The following is a 16,484-nucleotide window of genomic DNA, read 5'->3' as shown; positions in this document are numbered from 1 at the left end:
TAGAGGCAGGAAGATTTGTATTTTTAAAGGCCAGTTATTTCATGGATCCAGGATACTATGCATCCTGATAAAGTTCCCTTGGCCTTTGCAATTAAAATAGCTCCCCATCATCACATACCCTTCACCATACCTAGAGATTGGCATGGTTTTATTTCAGTTAGCCTAATAGCTGGTTTGATTTGCATTGAGAGATGATTTTATGGAAAGTACCCCATGCCAATCTCTAGGTATGCCTCTATGGGAATTTAACATAGGGGTGTCTATGTTTATGCCCCCTGTATTTTAAGGAAGAACATTTATTTACGATACATTATTCATTCACAAAGAAAGTTGGTGTCCTTAAAGATTGCAAATTGATCTTAAGGCATTAAGATCAATTTGCAAAAGATGATTTTTTTTATTCCTCTTTCTAGTCAACTTTAGCATGGGTGTCCTAATTTTTTCACATGAATGTATATATGGGCGCCCGCTCTACCAACTGAGCTATCCAGGTGCCCGGTGTGTGTGTTTTGACTCAAAATGTTGATGTTACAAACTGCAGATCATACCATGTGTTCAATATTTTGGCAAAACAAATGGATGATAATGCATCTCACTACTGTCAAATATACACTTGACTGTCCTACTGTAATAGGCCTAAACAAGGTGAGATATTGTGAATGGTTGGCCAAAAGAACGGAATACATCATGTTTAGGTGGAAAGACCTAACTGCTGACAGTTGACTGCTAACAAGATTAGTTGCGTTTGTTGTGCACTGTAAGCTAATGCCGATATAGTCTCTGTGCATCCAGATCTGTTTGTGTAATGGCGTCCCTGCAAGTCACAGTCTAAGCAGACACGACTTGCGTTTATCTCAGAGCAAGAGGCAAACAATGGTGAATTAAACTAATCACGGTACTGTTTTAATGAAGTTTGTGTCACTATCTGCTTGCCTCAGGTAAGACCTAGTCTTGCATTGCCAGACCTATTTCCACAGCGCTGTGGAATAAGGTCTGGCTACACCAGGGAAACATTCTAGGATAGGAGAAAAAAAAAAATGCTCTGGGTTGTTTGTATTACTTTAAACCAATCACAATCGTCTTGGGCGGCGCTACGTTTCTGACGCAGCGATGGTGGCTCTGCAGAAGAGTCTCGGGAAGAAACTTGTTTTGCTGGAACATTTGCACTCCCAAAAAGAATGTATCGCCATGTGTATTTTGTCCATAGCAATCCCCACCAATCGGTCCCAAAACGTCCCAGTTAGAGAGTAAAGGCCGTAAACATATTCTCTGTAAATCTTTACAATCATTCCCTGAAATAACCAAGCAAGTCTAAATCATTGCACGATCCAAATTTTCTCCAAAACGGCGTGTAGCTCGAAGGCTGTTGTTGTTTGCCATAGTGAAGGGACTTTGAGAAGGGCAACACACAGAGAGCGGACATCTGGATGTCAGGCTTTATTCTGTAAAATGTACTTCTGTTGATCCAGTTTAGGTAAGACCTACCTGAAAAAAGCAGTCTTTTTTGTTGCAGTATTTTGCTTTATTGTTTATTTCCTTTTAATACATTTATGTTTGCACCAATCACCAAGGCAAATTTCTTGTAAGTCTTACTTACTTGGGAATAAATCCTATTCTGACACTGGGTGTTAAAAAACAGCAAATGTTGGGCATCTGGTAGGATTATTATGACACATACCACATAATCTCAAGATCCGTGGATTGATTCCAGCTGGCAACCTCTCCTTCCTAAAATATACTGTCTGTCAACTATCAGTAGAAGTTTAAAATGACAAAAAAGATAGACATTTATTTAAAAATGTCAGGGACTAGATATTAACTCAAAGGAAGCTAATTCCTGTTACAGGAACATGATGGCTGTTGTCCCAGAGCAAGCATGTCCGGGCCCTGCAGGTTTGCGGTTTGCCAGCTCGCTGTACAGGCTTGTGCCAGTCTTGAAAACAGGCTGTACTTCCTACTCCTGTTACTGCCTCCTGTCCCCAAACTGACCCAGAACACACACACACACACACACACACACACATTCACCTACAGACACATGCTGGCAAGGTTCACCCGAGGTGTCTACTTTATCAGGTATTTTTGGGGTTAGTGTAAAATGAGCCGTGAACCAGCAAGAGTGAAAGTGAAGTGATGAAATAAGAGGAGGAGGGGGAGACAAAGTAGTGAGGAAAGAGTTAGACTGAGATGCTATTTGTTCAAGGTGTGTTGTAAACGCCATGTCACTCATTGGCCTTTTCTCTTTAAATTGTTCTGTTTGCAAAACCTGATGTGCGGCTGAAAACACATCCTGTGCTGTCCTGCCATCCCTCTAGTTGCAGAACATAAAAAAAAAAAAGAGGTCATGACATGAACTTACATTATTTGTGGAATTTGTTTTAAACATTGACGACTGTCAATTTATTGAACCATTGTTTCTTTCCTTGTATGTTGCCCATTTTCCAGTCTTCCATTTTTTTAAGTAATTTCTGGCAGCTACAGTCCTGATATCTCATCGGAGGCTCTTTTAGTCGTGTGCTATGGGCTGCCACACCCTCTGTTATCAGTCATCTCTGAGGTCGTCCTCTATCACTTCATGGCTTCACATCCTGCCACCTGGCCTTCTCCTCATTCAGTTCTAATCAGACTCTTCCTCATCCGTCTTCATCCTCATCTTACTTTGTTTTGGTGTCATGTCTTACATGGCGATGATGGGTGGCCAAATTGTTCTGGTGCAACGTGAGGCACGATTGGACAACGACAGCAGAACAGTTATTATCTCCATCTCTCGGTTATTTATTTTCCCTCTGTGCGACTTAAGATGGCTGCTTGCGATGGAGACAGGCCTTTGTGGCCCGCAAAACACTGCCCTCTCCAAATCCCCCTGTTTATCCACAAGCTTGACCCGCTGGGCCTGTGTGGGCGAGTCGTCGGCTCGGTAGATACGTGCGATTTGTGTGGGTGGTGGTGGCGGCGAAAGAATATGTGTGGAGAGGTTTGTGATGAACTTAGGTCAAACTTGTGTGTAGGGTGACCCGTTTGACATTATCTCGTTAAGATCCGCTCACAGTGAGTTTGTTGTGTATTTGTGTATGAGCATTTTAGGGAGAGCGCACACACACACACACACACACACATACACACTCTCGCTCGCTCTCGCTCGCTCTCTCTCGCTCTCTCTCTACTGGCAAACTGAGGCATCCGTTCTGCTAAGTGGCAATGAATAGGGTCTTGTGATGTGCTCTGATGCCAGCGCTAAGCCAGCCACTGACAGTTAGACTGATCCCCAAACATGTCTCTGTCTCTGTTTGGGATATAAATCTGTACTTGGAGTACCACACCCAGAGAGAATGATGTCAGGAATCGAGGTGTCTTGCAGTAAAGGTGTACACCCATGGGTGTTGAGGAGATGTGGCGAAGGCCACATTCACCGTAAGAGAGCTGCTCACATCGGGTGTGTCACTTTTGAAAAATTTGCTTAAAAATGTTCCTTGAGCAAATGTTAAAATGATAAAGAACATTATTACAGATAAACACAACATCTGCAACATATGCATTATATTTAGCTCCTCTGTTATAAATGTCTGAAGCAACTCTTGTGTTGGCAGGAGTAGAATGCCTGTGGAAGCACTATGGTGACCCTTGCCCCCCTTAATGCTTATTGGTTATGACTCATCCATGATTCTGTAAATTATGCTCCTGTTTCCTTCTAAGTCACTCTGAAAGTGATCATGGACTAAATGGCTCATCCACAATGTACACACTTGGGTATGAGAGGCTGTTTGTGTTTTTCTGAGTGGTTTTTCTGAGTGTGTCCCACATGTAGATGCACATAAACGGAACTGGGGAACCCTATTGTTCTTAGGAATTTCAAAGAAGAAGCACTCGCCCATACACACACACACACACACACACACACACACACACACACACACACACACAATAAGGCACACCAGCTCCTTATCCAATCCCTCCACTAATTCCCCCTTGGTAGAAGGTGTTCATTGTTTCTCTTTCATTCTAATCTCTCCCTCTCCTCTTTTTAAAATCCATATTAGATTCTCTTTGAGTTGGCCACAATCGGAGGCACTGAAGCAGAGCATCACCCTGCTAATGCTCTTTGTCTCCCCAGATTTGTCACTTAGCATGGAGAGTACACCTTTGTCATAGAGCAGGGTGGGAGAGAGGCAGACTCTCACTTGGGGCAATTGTTTCTTGTCACAGGCCATCTTAAACCCCCTCCCCCTTAAGAAAATCAGCTTTGCTCTGGATTAGGGTCCTATCATAGCTCTGTCAGATCTCAGCAGCCAAGCTAAAACAAACAGATCTTTAGAGGAAGAATTTAGTGGATGTGGAGATTCTGATTCTGTGTTGTCTTTACCTGGAAATCATCATTTGTTATCTGTGAAATATAGAGGTTCCAGACTGGGATCTTGTGAGCTTCGTAGCATCTGCTTTTCTGTTATCTGGTAGTGATGTTAAAAAAAGATGGGAGGAGCATCACCGTACACTCATCACAATACTTGTATGTATTATTACAACATTTTCTTGAAAGTAACACAAATGCTTAAGAATTAAGTGGATAAAATGAGCGTAAACTAACTGCAAAGGCTGCGATTACACTCGGTTCACGTGACATGCAAGAGTAAAGCAGTCTGCAGAGGAAGCACCAACCTGCCAAGTTGGTGCACAGCATCAGGTTTTGTGCAAAACCTGCCCTGCTAACGTTGCTACCTCACGGGGCTGCACTGCTAACCTGTATCACCACTTACAAAAACACCTGATAGCCATGTATGATAGTTGCTTGGCTAAAAAGCCGAACACCAGTGTGTCAAGTAGGCGGGATGCCACCTGACAGGGCTCACTGACCAAAATGTTTGAAAGCTTAACTCCATATGAACGTACTTCAGAACAGAACGTGGAAATTACTCAAGCAGTAACAGGGTTTACCGCGAAAGATATGGTGCACCTCAGTACGGTGACCAAGCCTGGGCTCACAGCTTTGATAAATACACTGGATAAGCGGTACAACATGCCCCCCCTGCACATATTTTAGCCAGGTCGCCATACCGGAGCTACACAAAAAATGTAAACGGAGAGTCGCAGCGGAGCTGAAAACAAAGGAGTTTTTCCGCTGCTACAACTGACGTGGTCAAGCCATAGGATCACTATGGCTGGCAGTGCCATACTCATTGTGCACATATACATATTTAAAGACTGTCCAGTAACGTTCACAGACAGTGTTTAAAAAGTGCATTTTCTGCAATCGGCACTTGAGTTTGTGTGATTTGTTACTGTCTTTCATATTAATGTTTACACCAGGCTTATTTGTCAGTGCTTTATGTTGTCATGGTAATTATTACGTGTTTACAAGGCTGCACGTTCAACAAATCAGTCAGTGTGATTGAAGCAGTTTATAATTGTGTTGGTCATACTAGACAATTATGTATTGTTTGTCTTTGTTGAATAATACAGCAGATAAAGAGCTTAAAAAATAATCACATTTTTAATCACAATCGCACTATTGGTTTAAAAAAGTTATTATTTTCCAAAATCGTTCAGCCTTAGTAAATGGTCAGAAGAGAGGACTCCTGGGAAGGCACAGTTAATGTCCCTCTATTCAGCATATAAATCACTTTCATAACAGTTTTATGACTAAAGGCCAGTATTGTTATTAGGTTGTACATGCCGGAGATAGTTTTCTTGCTTTCATAGTGACAAATTAAGCCCGATTTTGTCGGCATTGTATCAGTTCTGCAGAAAACGTATTGGTTGGTCTTTTCTTGTTGTAGTGCGTACTATAAAATGAGATGAAAAGCTTAAAAGAACTTGGGTGGTCGACCATCATCTTCATTCATTCTGTTACACACACAGGCACACATACACAGACACACCCACACATAACCACTCCAACATCTTTCATGCACTCAAATCTGTCCAACTTTCTACATGTACATGGACACTAATTTAGCTGGACACATATACACGCCTCCACCGATGTCTGCCACCGTGGTTAATCTGCCATCCTGATATCTGAACTGCTGCTTCATGCAGGAGGAGTTATCAATCCCAGATACAGTAGCTGGGAGTAGTGTGTGTGTGTGTGTGTGTGTGTGTGTGTGTGTGCGCGCGTACGTGAGAGATGTTATTGGCCATTTTAGGCCTCTATGATGGCCAGAGATGGTGAAATGGTGGGAAAAGTGATGAGCAAGCACTTCATAGACCAGGGATGAACTCCTGCTATAATCCTGTCGACCTATCTCCCTCCCTCCCATTCTTTTTTTCTTTCTCCATCACCCCCTCTCCCTCATTTTCTCCATCTTTTCCCCTCTCCCTACTTTTCTTTCCATCAGTCTCCTATAGCTATCCACCTCTCTGTCTTTCATTTTCATCTTCTTTACCCTTCTCTCTTTCCATTTCTTGACCACCCCCCTTCTTTCCAAACCCCCTGTGTCCCTTTCTCTCTCTCCAGCAGAAGTGCAGAGCCAGGGCTTTTGCCTGCTGGTAATTTATTTTCCCATTAGCCCCCTGTCTGAAGTGCATGCTCTGGGTCTGAGTGTGGGGGGCACTGAGGGCCACCCAAAGAAAGAACCGGAGAGTCGAAGAGAGGAGGGCACCCTGGACACACTGATAAGGAGAGAGAGAGAGAGAGAGAGAGAATATGAGATACTGGCTTGGTGTCCATCTAAGCATGTTTGCTGGTTATGAATTATGATGCAGACTAATTAGAAAAACTAAATGAAAATGGCAGATTTCAACGATTTCTGTTGTTGAAATGATTCGCCAATTAGTCAAGGCAATTGAAGTTTATTAATTGTTTGTCATTTATCAAACAAAAATGCCTAACATTTACTGGTTCCAGCTTCTCAGAATTGAGGATTTTCTGCTTTTCTTGTTTTATATAACTGTACATTTAAATTATTTTGGTTATGGACTGTTGGTAGACCAAAACAAAGACATCACCTTGGGCTCTTGAAAATCTAACAAATAAACCAAATGAATCAATAATAAAATTGTTAGTTGCAGCCCCAGTGTTTACACAAGTTCTGATTATAGCATTGTTCTCACCCTCAAGAGGTTTTTATGTCAATTTGCTTCATGTCCATGCTGCAAAATGGCTTTTAAGTCTCTCCTGTATCTCATCCTATATTATAAATATACCACACACATGTAAATGTGTGTGTGTGCCAGGTGTATCTCTACAATCTGTCAGCAATATACGCTCAAACAGAGCACATAGTAATGACATAGATATACATTCAAGTCAAGTGGGACCTCCTTGGGAGGCTGAGGGAGTACGAAGGAAGCCAGATGATTTTTCTTTTGTGGTCAGGGTGACTATCATTCAACCTGTTGGCTCTTTGGTTTATCTATGATCGCTTTTATATCTGGAGGTTTCATTAATGTTGTTAAACCTGTAATATTGCAGCTCTTTATTGTATTTCTGTGTGTGTTTGGCTTGCAAGCTAGCAAGAGGTTAGTCACAAATGAAACACTCACCTCTCCCAGTTAGGATTAGACCTTTTAAGGGCTAGCTCGTTGGTGACGCCCCTCCTTTCATCTGCTGCCATCAGAGGCAACCCTGCATTAAAGACATTCCTCTCTCTGTGTATTTCTATTGCTCTCTCTCTCTCTCTCTCTCTCTCTCTCTCTCTCTCTCTAACCCCCTCTTTTCTGTCTCTCACACATGCCCAGTGTGTGATAACGACAGTCTCAAACACGGAATATTTGTTTCAGAAGCAAGATATACCATCTGTTAAGAAATTAGTTGAAATTAATTAAACGAACAAGTCTGACAATGTGATGCCATTAAGCATAACAGCAGGGATTGCCATTGCCTACTTGATGCTTTTTGAAGGTAATCATGACTGCATTTGAGCAAAGTGCAATGTTTTGTTCATTTATTGCAAAAATATATGATCATATCCAACAAAAGAAATGCTGGAGACTTATTGGTTTAAGTTGAAAATGGGATCATTTATAAATCTGCCTTAACAACTCGTTTTGATCAAAGAAAAACTTTTTTATGTGTCCCTCTCCACAATTAGGTCAGAGTTCAGGCTCAGCTACAAAATGGCTGCTTTTTCCTACTATGCCTACTATACTGGTATTCTCAAGGACGTTTTTAGATCTCCTTCATTAAAGCTTCAAGAGATTTAGAGTCTTCACCCAGTTTGAGTTTTTGTTTGTAGTTGTTGATGTACTGTGGTTGTGTGTGACTGTGTATGTTGTATGTACCCCACTATCACCAGTATCTGCTTCTCTTGTCTCGTGAGTTGTAGACCTGTACTGATTGTTCCTGTACCTGGCAGTAGGCACACGCCAGTCTGTCCCATATCCAGTTTCTCAGTGTTATACAAAATATACTCCATGTCTGGAGCTCAGTGTCATTTTAAACCATATTCAGCCAAAACTGTGGTACACACTGTGCTGTAATCTGCCCTCCTTTCCCTTTAAAACAAGCCTAATCCTGCTCTTGTTGTGACTAATCTAATCTCTTCACTCTCTTACTTTTCTCACTTTACCCCAGCTGTTTGTCAATCTTGTCGTTTTTTGTTGTTCATGCCCCCCGGGGAAGAGGTGGTGGTCAGTGAAAGATGTTTCCATTTTGGGGGGTTTAAGTTAAATCTGATCCACAAGGTGGTTCTAGTGAAGAGAAATCCTGTTGTCATTTTTATTTCTGTGTGTGTGTGTGTGTGTGTGTGTGTGTGTGTGTCAATGCACATGAAAGCCATTTGCACAGTTCATTCCATTATTAAGACCATTGTTATTGTAATTCACATAACTGCAGTGATAGTATTGCATGCCTTTTATGTCCATTGTTGCCTTTTAAAAATACATACTGCTCCAGGGGAAAAAAAAGAATCCTCACATATAATAGTAGCAGATGAATAAATTGGTCTTTGTGTGTGTGTGTGTGTGTGTGTGTGTGTGTGTGTGTGTATGTATAACGCCTATAGTGCGGTATTCATAGGTGGTATGTAAAAAGGCCTGCCTTATCAGTTATCAGGGAAGGCCAAATTGACACAGAGGAATCACTCCATTGTGTGTGGATTCAAAGAGAGATGAGAGCACATTGGATGTCTCCATTTCCAATAACTGTGACCTTGAGGCGGGAGGAATAGCACTGTCCCTCCCCACACACACACACACACACACACACACACACACACACACACACACACACCACCTCCAATCTGCTGACTGCTGAATTCAGCCAGAGCCAGCTGATTTTGGGTGTCAGGGCGGAGGGCTAATCGGTGCTACCTCAGGGTTATTCCATAGGGTAAATTGAGTTTGGCTTTTATTTATTTTTTGATCCGTGTAAATACAAATTACAAAGGCCTGTGTACACTTTTATGTGGAGTAGAAAATGTGATGCCCCCGTGTCCAAATGATCTGCTTTTGAGATTTTGTTAACGAGAGAGGAAGAAGAGATAAAAGGAAAATAAAACAGTCAACTGTGGAATGGCTTCTGATCCATCTAACATAGTCGCGCTTATTGCAAAGAACTGTTACACCATGGCAGTTTATGGTGAAGTACAACATCAAATATGTGACTTTTCAGATGTGCAGTCTTAACGTAGTCTGTAAAGTTGAGAGTTGAGTGGTACTGACCTCTGGTTGTCCCTTTCATCCAGTTTAGGATTGTTTTTTGTTTTGTGGCAACAGGCTTAAGTCAGATAATCATCTGCTTGACGTGACGAACCAGTGATTCATTACTTATCATCGTTGTGATACCAAGCCAAGTTTTTATCTTCCATCTTCCTCAACAGTATACTAAACATTGCCACACTCACTTCAGTTATTGACAAATCATTGTACCATACATATTGCCAAAAAATGGCAGGAGCACAAAAGAATGAGAAAGTTGCCACAAACAGTCAAAAATAGAATTGATATATAATAATATTTGTACGTTTGTAGTTCTCTGGTCTCTCCAATCTCCGGTCTCTCTCAGAATTTGGGAACTTGGTCAGTGTAAGAAAAGACAATGTTGATGTGTGAATTGTTAGTAAAAGTGGTAGTATATGGAACATCGGCCATTAAAATTAGAAACCAATTGACTGGTGACCTCTGTTAAAACGCTGTGTGTGTCTGTGTGTCAGACCAGGTTTATACAAAGAAGCCAGGTTTTTTTTTAAGCACTCAGCCTAATTAATCCATCTCTCAGTGACAAAAGGATCCCAACCCCTCCTTCCTCTGACCCATCCCATTGGCATTTTGGGGCAGAGGGATTCAGCAGGACCCCCGGGCACCCCTCCTGTCCTGACCCCTGCCCCCCCACCAGGGGAGCATCTGTGGATCGATCCGGGGGCCAGCTGGCACCGGGGAGAGGCGCAGGACTGGTACTTTAACACAAACGCATCCTTCTTGGATGAAAGTCATTCATTGTCATTTATGAAATTAATTAGGCAATGCAGAGTAACTAAAGGCAGGTTTCAGGTTTGATTGCTCTTGTTATGTTCAGTGCTTTCCGTGTGTCTTGTCACCTGTGTCCCGGTTTGTGTGAGTGTGGTACAAAGCTGTAAGTCGGAGCGAACTGTTGGTCTTATGCTCATTTTCAGGTTCATAATTATATTTAGAGGTTGTACCAGAATACGGTTATGTGGTTTAATTTTCAGAAAACACCATATTTTTGTTGTACTGCACATTGCTGCAGCTCCTCTTTTCACCCTGTGTGTTGAGCTCTCTGTTTTAGCTACAGAGTGAGGCAACACACTTCTGTATCATCTTTGTTGGGAGTCGCACATGTGCAGTAAGTACTGCTAGCTAGTCAGTATGAGGGAGTGCCATGCTAGCAGCTAGGCGAGTATTATAAAGTGTGTTACAAACAAGGGGGTAAGCGAGCGTCTGGCAAGCGTAGCTCCTATGGCGCCATTTTGATGCATTTTTTAACAAGCACTCACCCGCCGTTAGCATTCCATTGACTGCCATTCATTTTGACGTCACTTTGACAGCGAATAACTTTACACCTGAAGCGTTTAAAGACTTTATTTGTCCATTGTTTATTTCTAAAGAAACACGACAATGTATAAAAGGCTCCATTACCTTGTATCTCATGTTATGGCTTGGTAGCAGACGTTTTTGTAAACGATTGTGTCATAACCACGCGACTTACTGTCGCATAGTAGAGGAATTACCGTATAGTACAGGAGAAGCTCGCAGGCAGTTTCGACTTACATTAGCTGTTTAAGTTTAATTACTAATGTTAACTAGCTTATTAGTTAGCAATAATTAGCCTGTGCCTATGTTATCTCCTTACATATACCTACGCTCTGTAAGATTGGCAATGATTGAGATTTCTCTTGGCACAGCTACCAGAAGAATTACAACTTTCAGACAGGTTGCTCATGTCACATCTACGTCTTCAAGCTCAGTTGGGGGCTGCACAGTAACGCTCAGCCATCACCGGAAAAGTGCTTCTAATATCCTTCACTGGTCTCCGTCCAGAGCAACGGGATCTGTTGGTCCATTTATTTAACTGTTACAAAGTGACGCACGTTCGTCACGGAAGTAAAGGCTGGACTACAATAGAGCTGTTTGGAGCAGTTTGTAAACAATGTTTTCACTGGAAGATGCTAAGTACCTTTGGGGTGGACTTTGGGCTTTTTCACTTTGTAAACCTATAACGTGCACAAAAAGATACATAACACAATAAAGGAAAGGGAAAAAGCCAAAAAGCATAATATGAGCACTTTAAATGACGCTCTGCAGTTGTACTGAGATGCGGCTAGGGGGCAGCATACAGCCATCACCCCTCCCTCCTTCATTCTGCCCTCCCTCTCTTTCTCTGTCCTTCTTTCTCTCTCTCCCGTTGTACCCCCTACACACGCACACACACGGACAGACACAGGTATTTAGTCAATCTCTGGGCTCAGAAAGAGAGAGCATAATATTGATAGTCCTATCCTCTCTGTATTAAATTAAACTTCTTTTTTGTACCTTCCCTTTCCCTTTTACACATAGTCACAACCTCCCAGTCACCCGGATCCCAGCTACCCCCTCACTTTCTCTCAAACACACACGGTGGCATGCACGCACACATTGATTGACAAGCAGCATCCGGGGAAATAGAGAAGATTTCCATTGTTTGCTGTCCCTACTCAAATCTGTTGAAACGGTTATTCCATTCTTGTGCCAGGGCATTTGCATATCCTTAAGTATTTCCTATTTTCAAGATCCCTACCCCCTTCTCCTCCCCATCTTCCTTTTTGCTAAATCCCCTCTTCTTAAGTGTTGCATTTAGCAAATTCATTCATAACGTATCTACATGCGCTATTAGCTTAGTATAATAGCCAGGGTTGTAATCTGCAGAGAGTGGAGAGGTTTTTTTTGCCATCTTCCTCTTCTCCTGATGGGCTGTTCTTTGGACAAGCTGCGTTTTGTGGTGGGCCGATGATAAGTCATTATGTTCCCCAGCTGAAGTGACGAGGTTAAAATGTCAGCACGAAATGTCAAGTGGCCTCGCAAGTCAATCGGTCGGTTTCTTCTGTAGTTTTTTTTATTTTTTATTTAATTATTGGTCTGAGCAAGGAGTGAGGTGGGAAAGCTGGAGCAAGATGGAAGGATAGCGAGGGTTAGATGAGATGTACGGTGGGAGATGGAAGGATGGAAAGATAGGATAGAAACAGAGGGATAGAGGTTAGAGAAACACATTCCGATCGTCTTTGCCAGAACAATTTTAGGTTTTATGTCTCGTCCAAATGCACTTGGAGTAAAGCTTTTTGAGAACAGAATATCCTCCGCTGGTCTGGGATTCACACTGTCAACCATTCATTGACAAGACGTCTTTTGACTTCACATGCCAACTGCGGGAGTTCTTCAGCCTGTTACTCTCACACACATTATGTTATTTAATCAGTTAATCTATTGGTTGTTTTAAGACATCATGTTGATGGAAAAAATAGTATAGTGCTGACTGCTGTCATATGATATGCATTATGAAAAGGGGAAGCAAGTTAAGAAACAAATATTCACCAATACATATTTAGAAGAACACTGAACGAAAAAACATAAGCAAATACAGAGACGTTGCTAAATGTGTGCAACATAGTGAAAGTCAGCTATGAAAGGAAAAAATGTTTTGGAAAACAAGAAAGACCAAACAAAAGTGAGCACATTTTCCACCTGGGATGGTAGGAAAGAACCCAACCATGGTGTTATCCTAGAGAGGTTTGGGTTGTGTCAGATTACATCTTTTTGTTTTGCAGGGAGACATACCTTTATGAATATACACTGATTAGCAATCACTAATCAGAATTGTTTGTGTTGTGATCACGGTATTAAAAATCATGTTGCTGTGGTCTTAAACCATCTCGCCAAAGGACTATAGTTGATGATGATTTAGGGAACCAAACTGGCTACATGCACTATTTGTTGTGTCTGCCTCTTGACTATTTTCAACCTCATAATAATTTATTCATAGGTTCAATGTCGCACACATGCGTGTAATGTTTTTATGATTATGAATAGTGAGAATTAAAGTCACAATACACATTAACATGCCGTGTGAGTACGTGTAGGCTGGCCCACAGATTTCTAGTCCCTATTTGGAGCTTACATAGTTTCTCACTATATTACCAATAACATCACCACTCTGCACTGATGCCAACTCTGTGTGAGTATGTGTATGAATTTATACCCTGCGGTCCTCAGCGATAAGGCTGAGATTAAGTTTTCCTCACAGAGCCAAAACCTCTGAGATGTGTGTGTCTGTGTGTTTTTGTGTGTAAAGACATCGGGAAACAGGCAATGTAAAGAGTTTGTATCGCTTTATCTACCATACACGCCAGAGTGTATGTGTATATGTATATGTGCTCCCTAACTGGTGTTGTGTGAAAGAGAGCTTGCTGCTCTGCTTTGTACGGCATTGTGCGCATGAGAGGATGGATCCTCGGGGCTCTATTCACAGCTCAGGCAAGAAGGTATTTTTCTGTGGTATAATAACGTGTGTGTGTGTGTGTGTGTGTGTGTGTGTTATTTTTTTTTATTTTACATATGCTGTTTTTGGACATCTATGCAATGAAAAGGAGACGAAAAAGGGAGAGCCACTGCCTGCTGCTCTCATTCCACATGGCCTGTGAAGGGACATGTGTGCACTAGTGTCTGACTTTACGTTGGACTCAGTCTCACGTCATGCAAATGAGCACATATCAGTTAACCAGGAAAATGTGGCAGTTTCCCATCATAAAAAACAGCAATCTGCAAAAACTGAGGAAGCAAAACAGAAAAGAGGAACATGGTATGTGAGTGGTATCAACACAGCAAGGATGTGAACCAGTCAGTATTCACTGACAGCGTGGTGCTTCCCTAACCAGACTTGCAGCAGACAAAACCCATCAGTTCAGGGGGGCAGACAAAAGGCTGGAACATCCCCAACTGTTTAGTTTCAATATCTAGCAGTCAGTGTCGAGGCTTTCCGGCAGTTCTTATTTTCCACACACTGTCCTCTGGTGAGCGGCTTACACACACACACACACACACACACACACACACACACACACACACACACTCTCACTCACTCACTCACTCACTCACTCACACACACACACACACACACACACACACTGTCACTGATTCTATAACTCTTATCACCTGGTCTGTGGCATATTCCCAAATTCCAATTTGACTGCTAGCCCCTGGCCCAGAGCACATCTCTGAAAAGAAGTGCAGCAAAAATGGCTTCAGCATGGACCTTTTGATAGGAAATATCAGGAAGGATTTCACAACTGAATTCACAATGAGGAACACAGGAGGGCACATATTTTAGCTTGTTCTGGATTTACCAACCAACAGTGTTCCGAATAGACCAGTATTTATCTGGATGTTGTAATCACCAGTCATTAGTAATGATAAAAGTATTCCGTATTAAAATATATCATACATCCTGCACTTTCTGAAAATGAAATACTTGTTCCCCAAAGGAGGATGTAAAACAGTGAGCAAAAATTAAACAAAACCAATTAGGTCTTTATCCTCAAAATGAAATAAAAATGCCCCTTTGCTGCCTTTTCGCTTCGTTTTCCATTTAATTTCTGCAGTGTCAATGCTATGCACTGTCAGTTGAGTAATATGGGCCTATATTCACCTGAATGTGCTTCATCTTTCCGTCCCTCTCCAGGAGTCTCCATCAGGGCGGAGAAAGGCCTTGGCCACCAGTAGTATAAACATGAAACAGTATGCCAGTCCAATGCCCACACAGACGGATGTCAAACTCAAGTTCAAGCCCCTATCAAAGAAGGTGGTGTCAGCCACACTGCAGTTCTCCCTCTCCTGCATCTTCCTCCGTGAGGGAAAAGCCACGTAAGTCTTGGTCTTCTCATCTAATGCCTTTCCAAAGTAGAGTTTGAAGCTCATAATGTTCTATTTTTTCCTGTAAATAAACTCTTCTGGATGGCCTTTTCTGATCCTGCTACTTTTGGAGATTTTATTGCAAGTCTTTTAGAAATATACCAGATTTGAAGTCCTCAGCTCTGTTAGGAATCACTAAGCTAATCTGTCTGGGTATGTGTGTGGTGTTCTACTAAATGTGTACCTGTATAATAAAAATGTATGAGAATACACACACACATAATGTACGTACACAGAATTGTACACATTTCACACATTGGTCTTACATTCTTTGATTGCACAAAGTTTAATACACACACACACACACACACAGTGTTTGCAGATTCTCATTCATTCTCACATATTTATCTCTGATATCACCAACTTTCATTATAGGACACTCAATCACGGTGTTTTCCGTTTGTTATTCATTATAATTTGATAGAAGCAACTTTCATTTAAAGGCGCACACACACACACACACACACACACACACACACACACACACACACACATACACATATACTGAGCGAGAGCAGAGCAACAAGGCCTTTGTTGTGGCGCAGGCGGCGGGTCGATGGCGCGTAACCCTTGTTAACCCTTCTGGGAATCATGTCGACCACACAAACAAACTCAATCACACCAGTTCAAATGAGCCTCTGGGCCTGGGAAACACCAAACACAAAGAACAGAGAAGAGAATACATTGATTATGATGGAGCAGTGGTTTTGAGGGACTGAGGGGGAGTACACAAGACTACATAAAATACAAGGAATACTGTAGAAGTTGATGCGCCTGTGAATTTAGTGATGGTGGGGGGGATATAACAGACAATGGGTGAATGGGATTGACTAGGAATGCGAGACAGAAGCCTAAAATGTGAGGAGTGAAGTTGAAGTATCAGGTAATTATAACGGTAAGGTGTAGAGATAGAGGTCTGAAGTGAAGAAATAAATGAGTGGTGAAAGAGGTGGAGACAAAAAGAGAAGGTTGGAGAGCTATGATAATCCTTGTATGTAATCTATTTATTGGCAGCTGTGTTGGTGAGAGCTGTGGCTGAATTGTGTGTTCCTCCGTGTCCTAGCAGGCTCATTAAAAATACAATGCTGATGCCATTTAATTTATTCATTCATCCATTTACGTGTTATGCTTTCTCTCTTTTTTTGTCTCTG

General features: G+C 41.9%; 1 protein-coding gene across 9 annotated transcripts in view; it reads left to right on the top strand.

The window, feature by feature from the left end:
- Positions 1-16,484, top strand: part of ehbp1 (EH domain binding protein 1) — a 152,868-nt gene that overhangs the window by 35,541 nt on the left and 100,843 nt on the right. For 8 of the 9 annotated variants that reach the window (XM_078272660.1, XM_078272656.1, XM_078272653.1 and 5 more), the window contains exon 6: positions 15,104-15,285. In XM_078272660.1, coding sequence (XP_078128786.1) covers positions 15,104-15,285 — 182 coding nt within the window. The remainder of the gene's footprint in view (positions 1-15,103; positions 15,286-16,484) is intronic. The other variant, XM_078272659.1, reaches the window with a different exon arrangement.

This window comes from Sander vitreus, chromosome 17 (genome assembly GCF_031162955.1).
Source record: "Sander vitreus isolate 19-12246 chromosome 17, sanVit1, whole genome shotgun sequence".
Lineage (NCBI taxonomy): Eukaryota > Metazoa > Chordata > Actinopteri > Perciformes > Percidae > Sander > Sander vitreus.
Note: the sequence above shows the minus strand (reverse complement) of the source record. Positions and strands in the feature narration are given on the sequence as shown.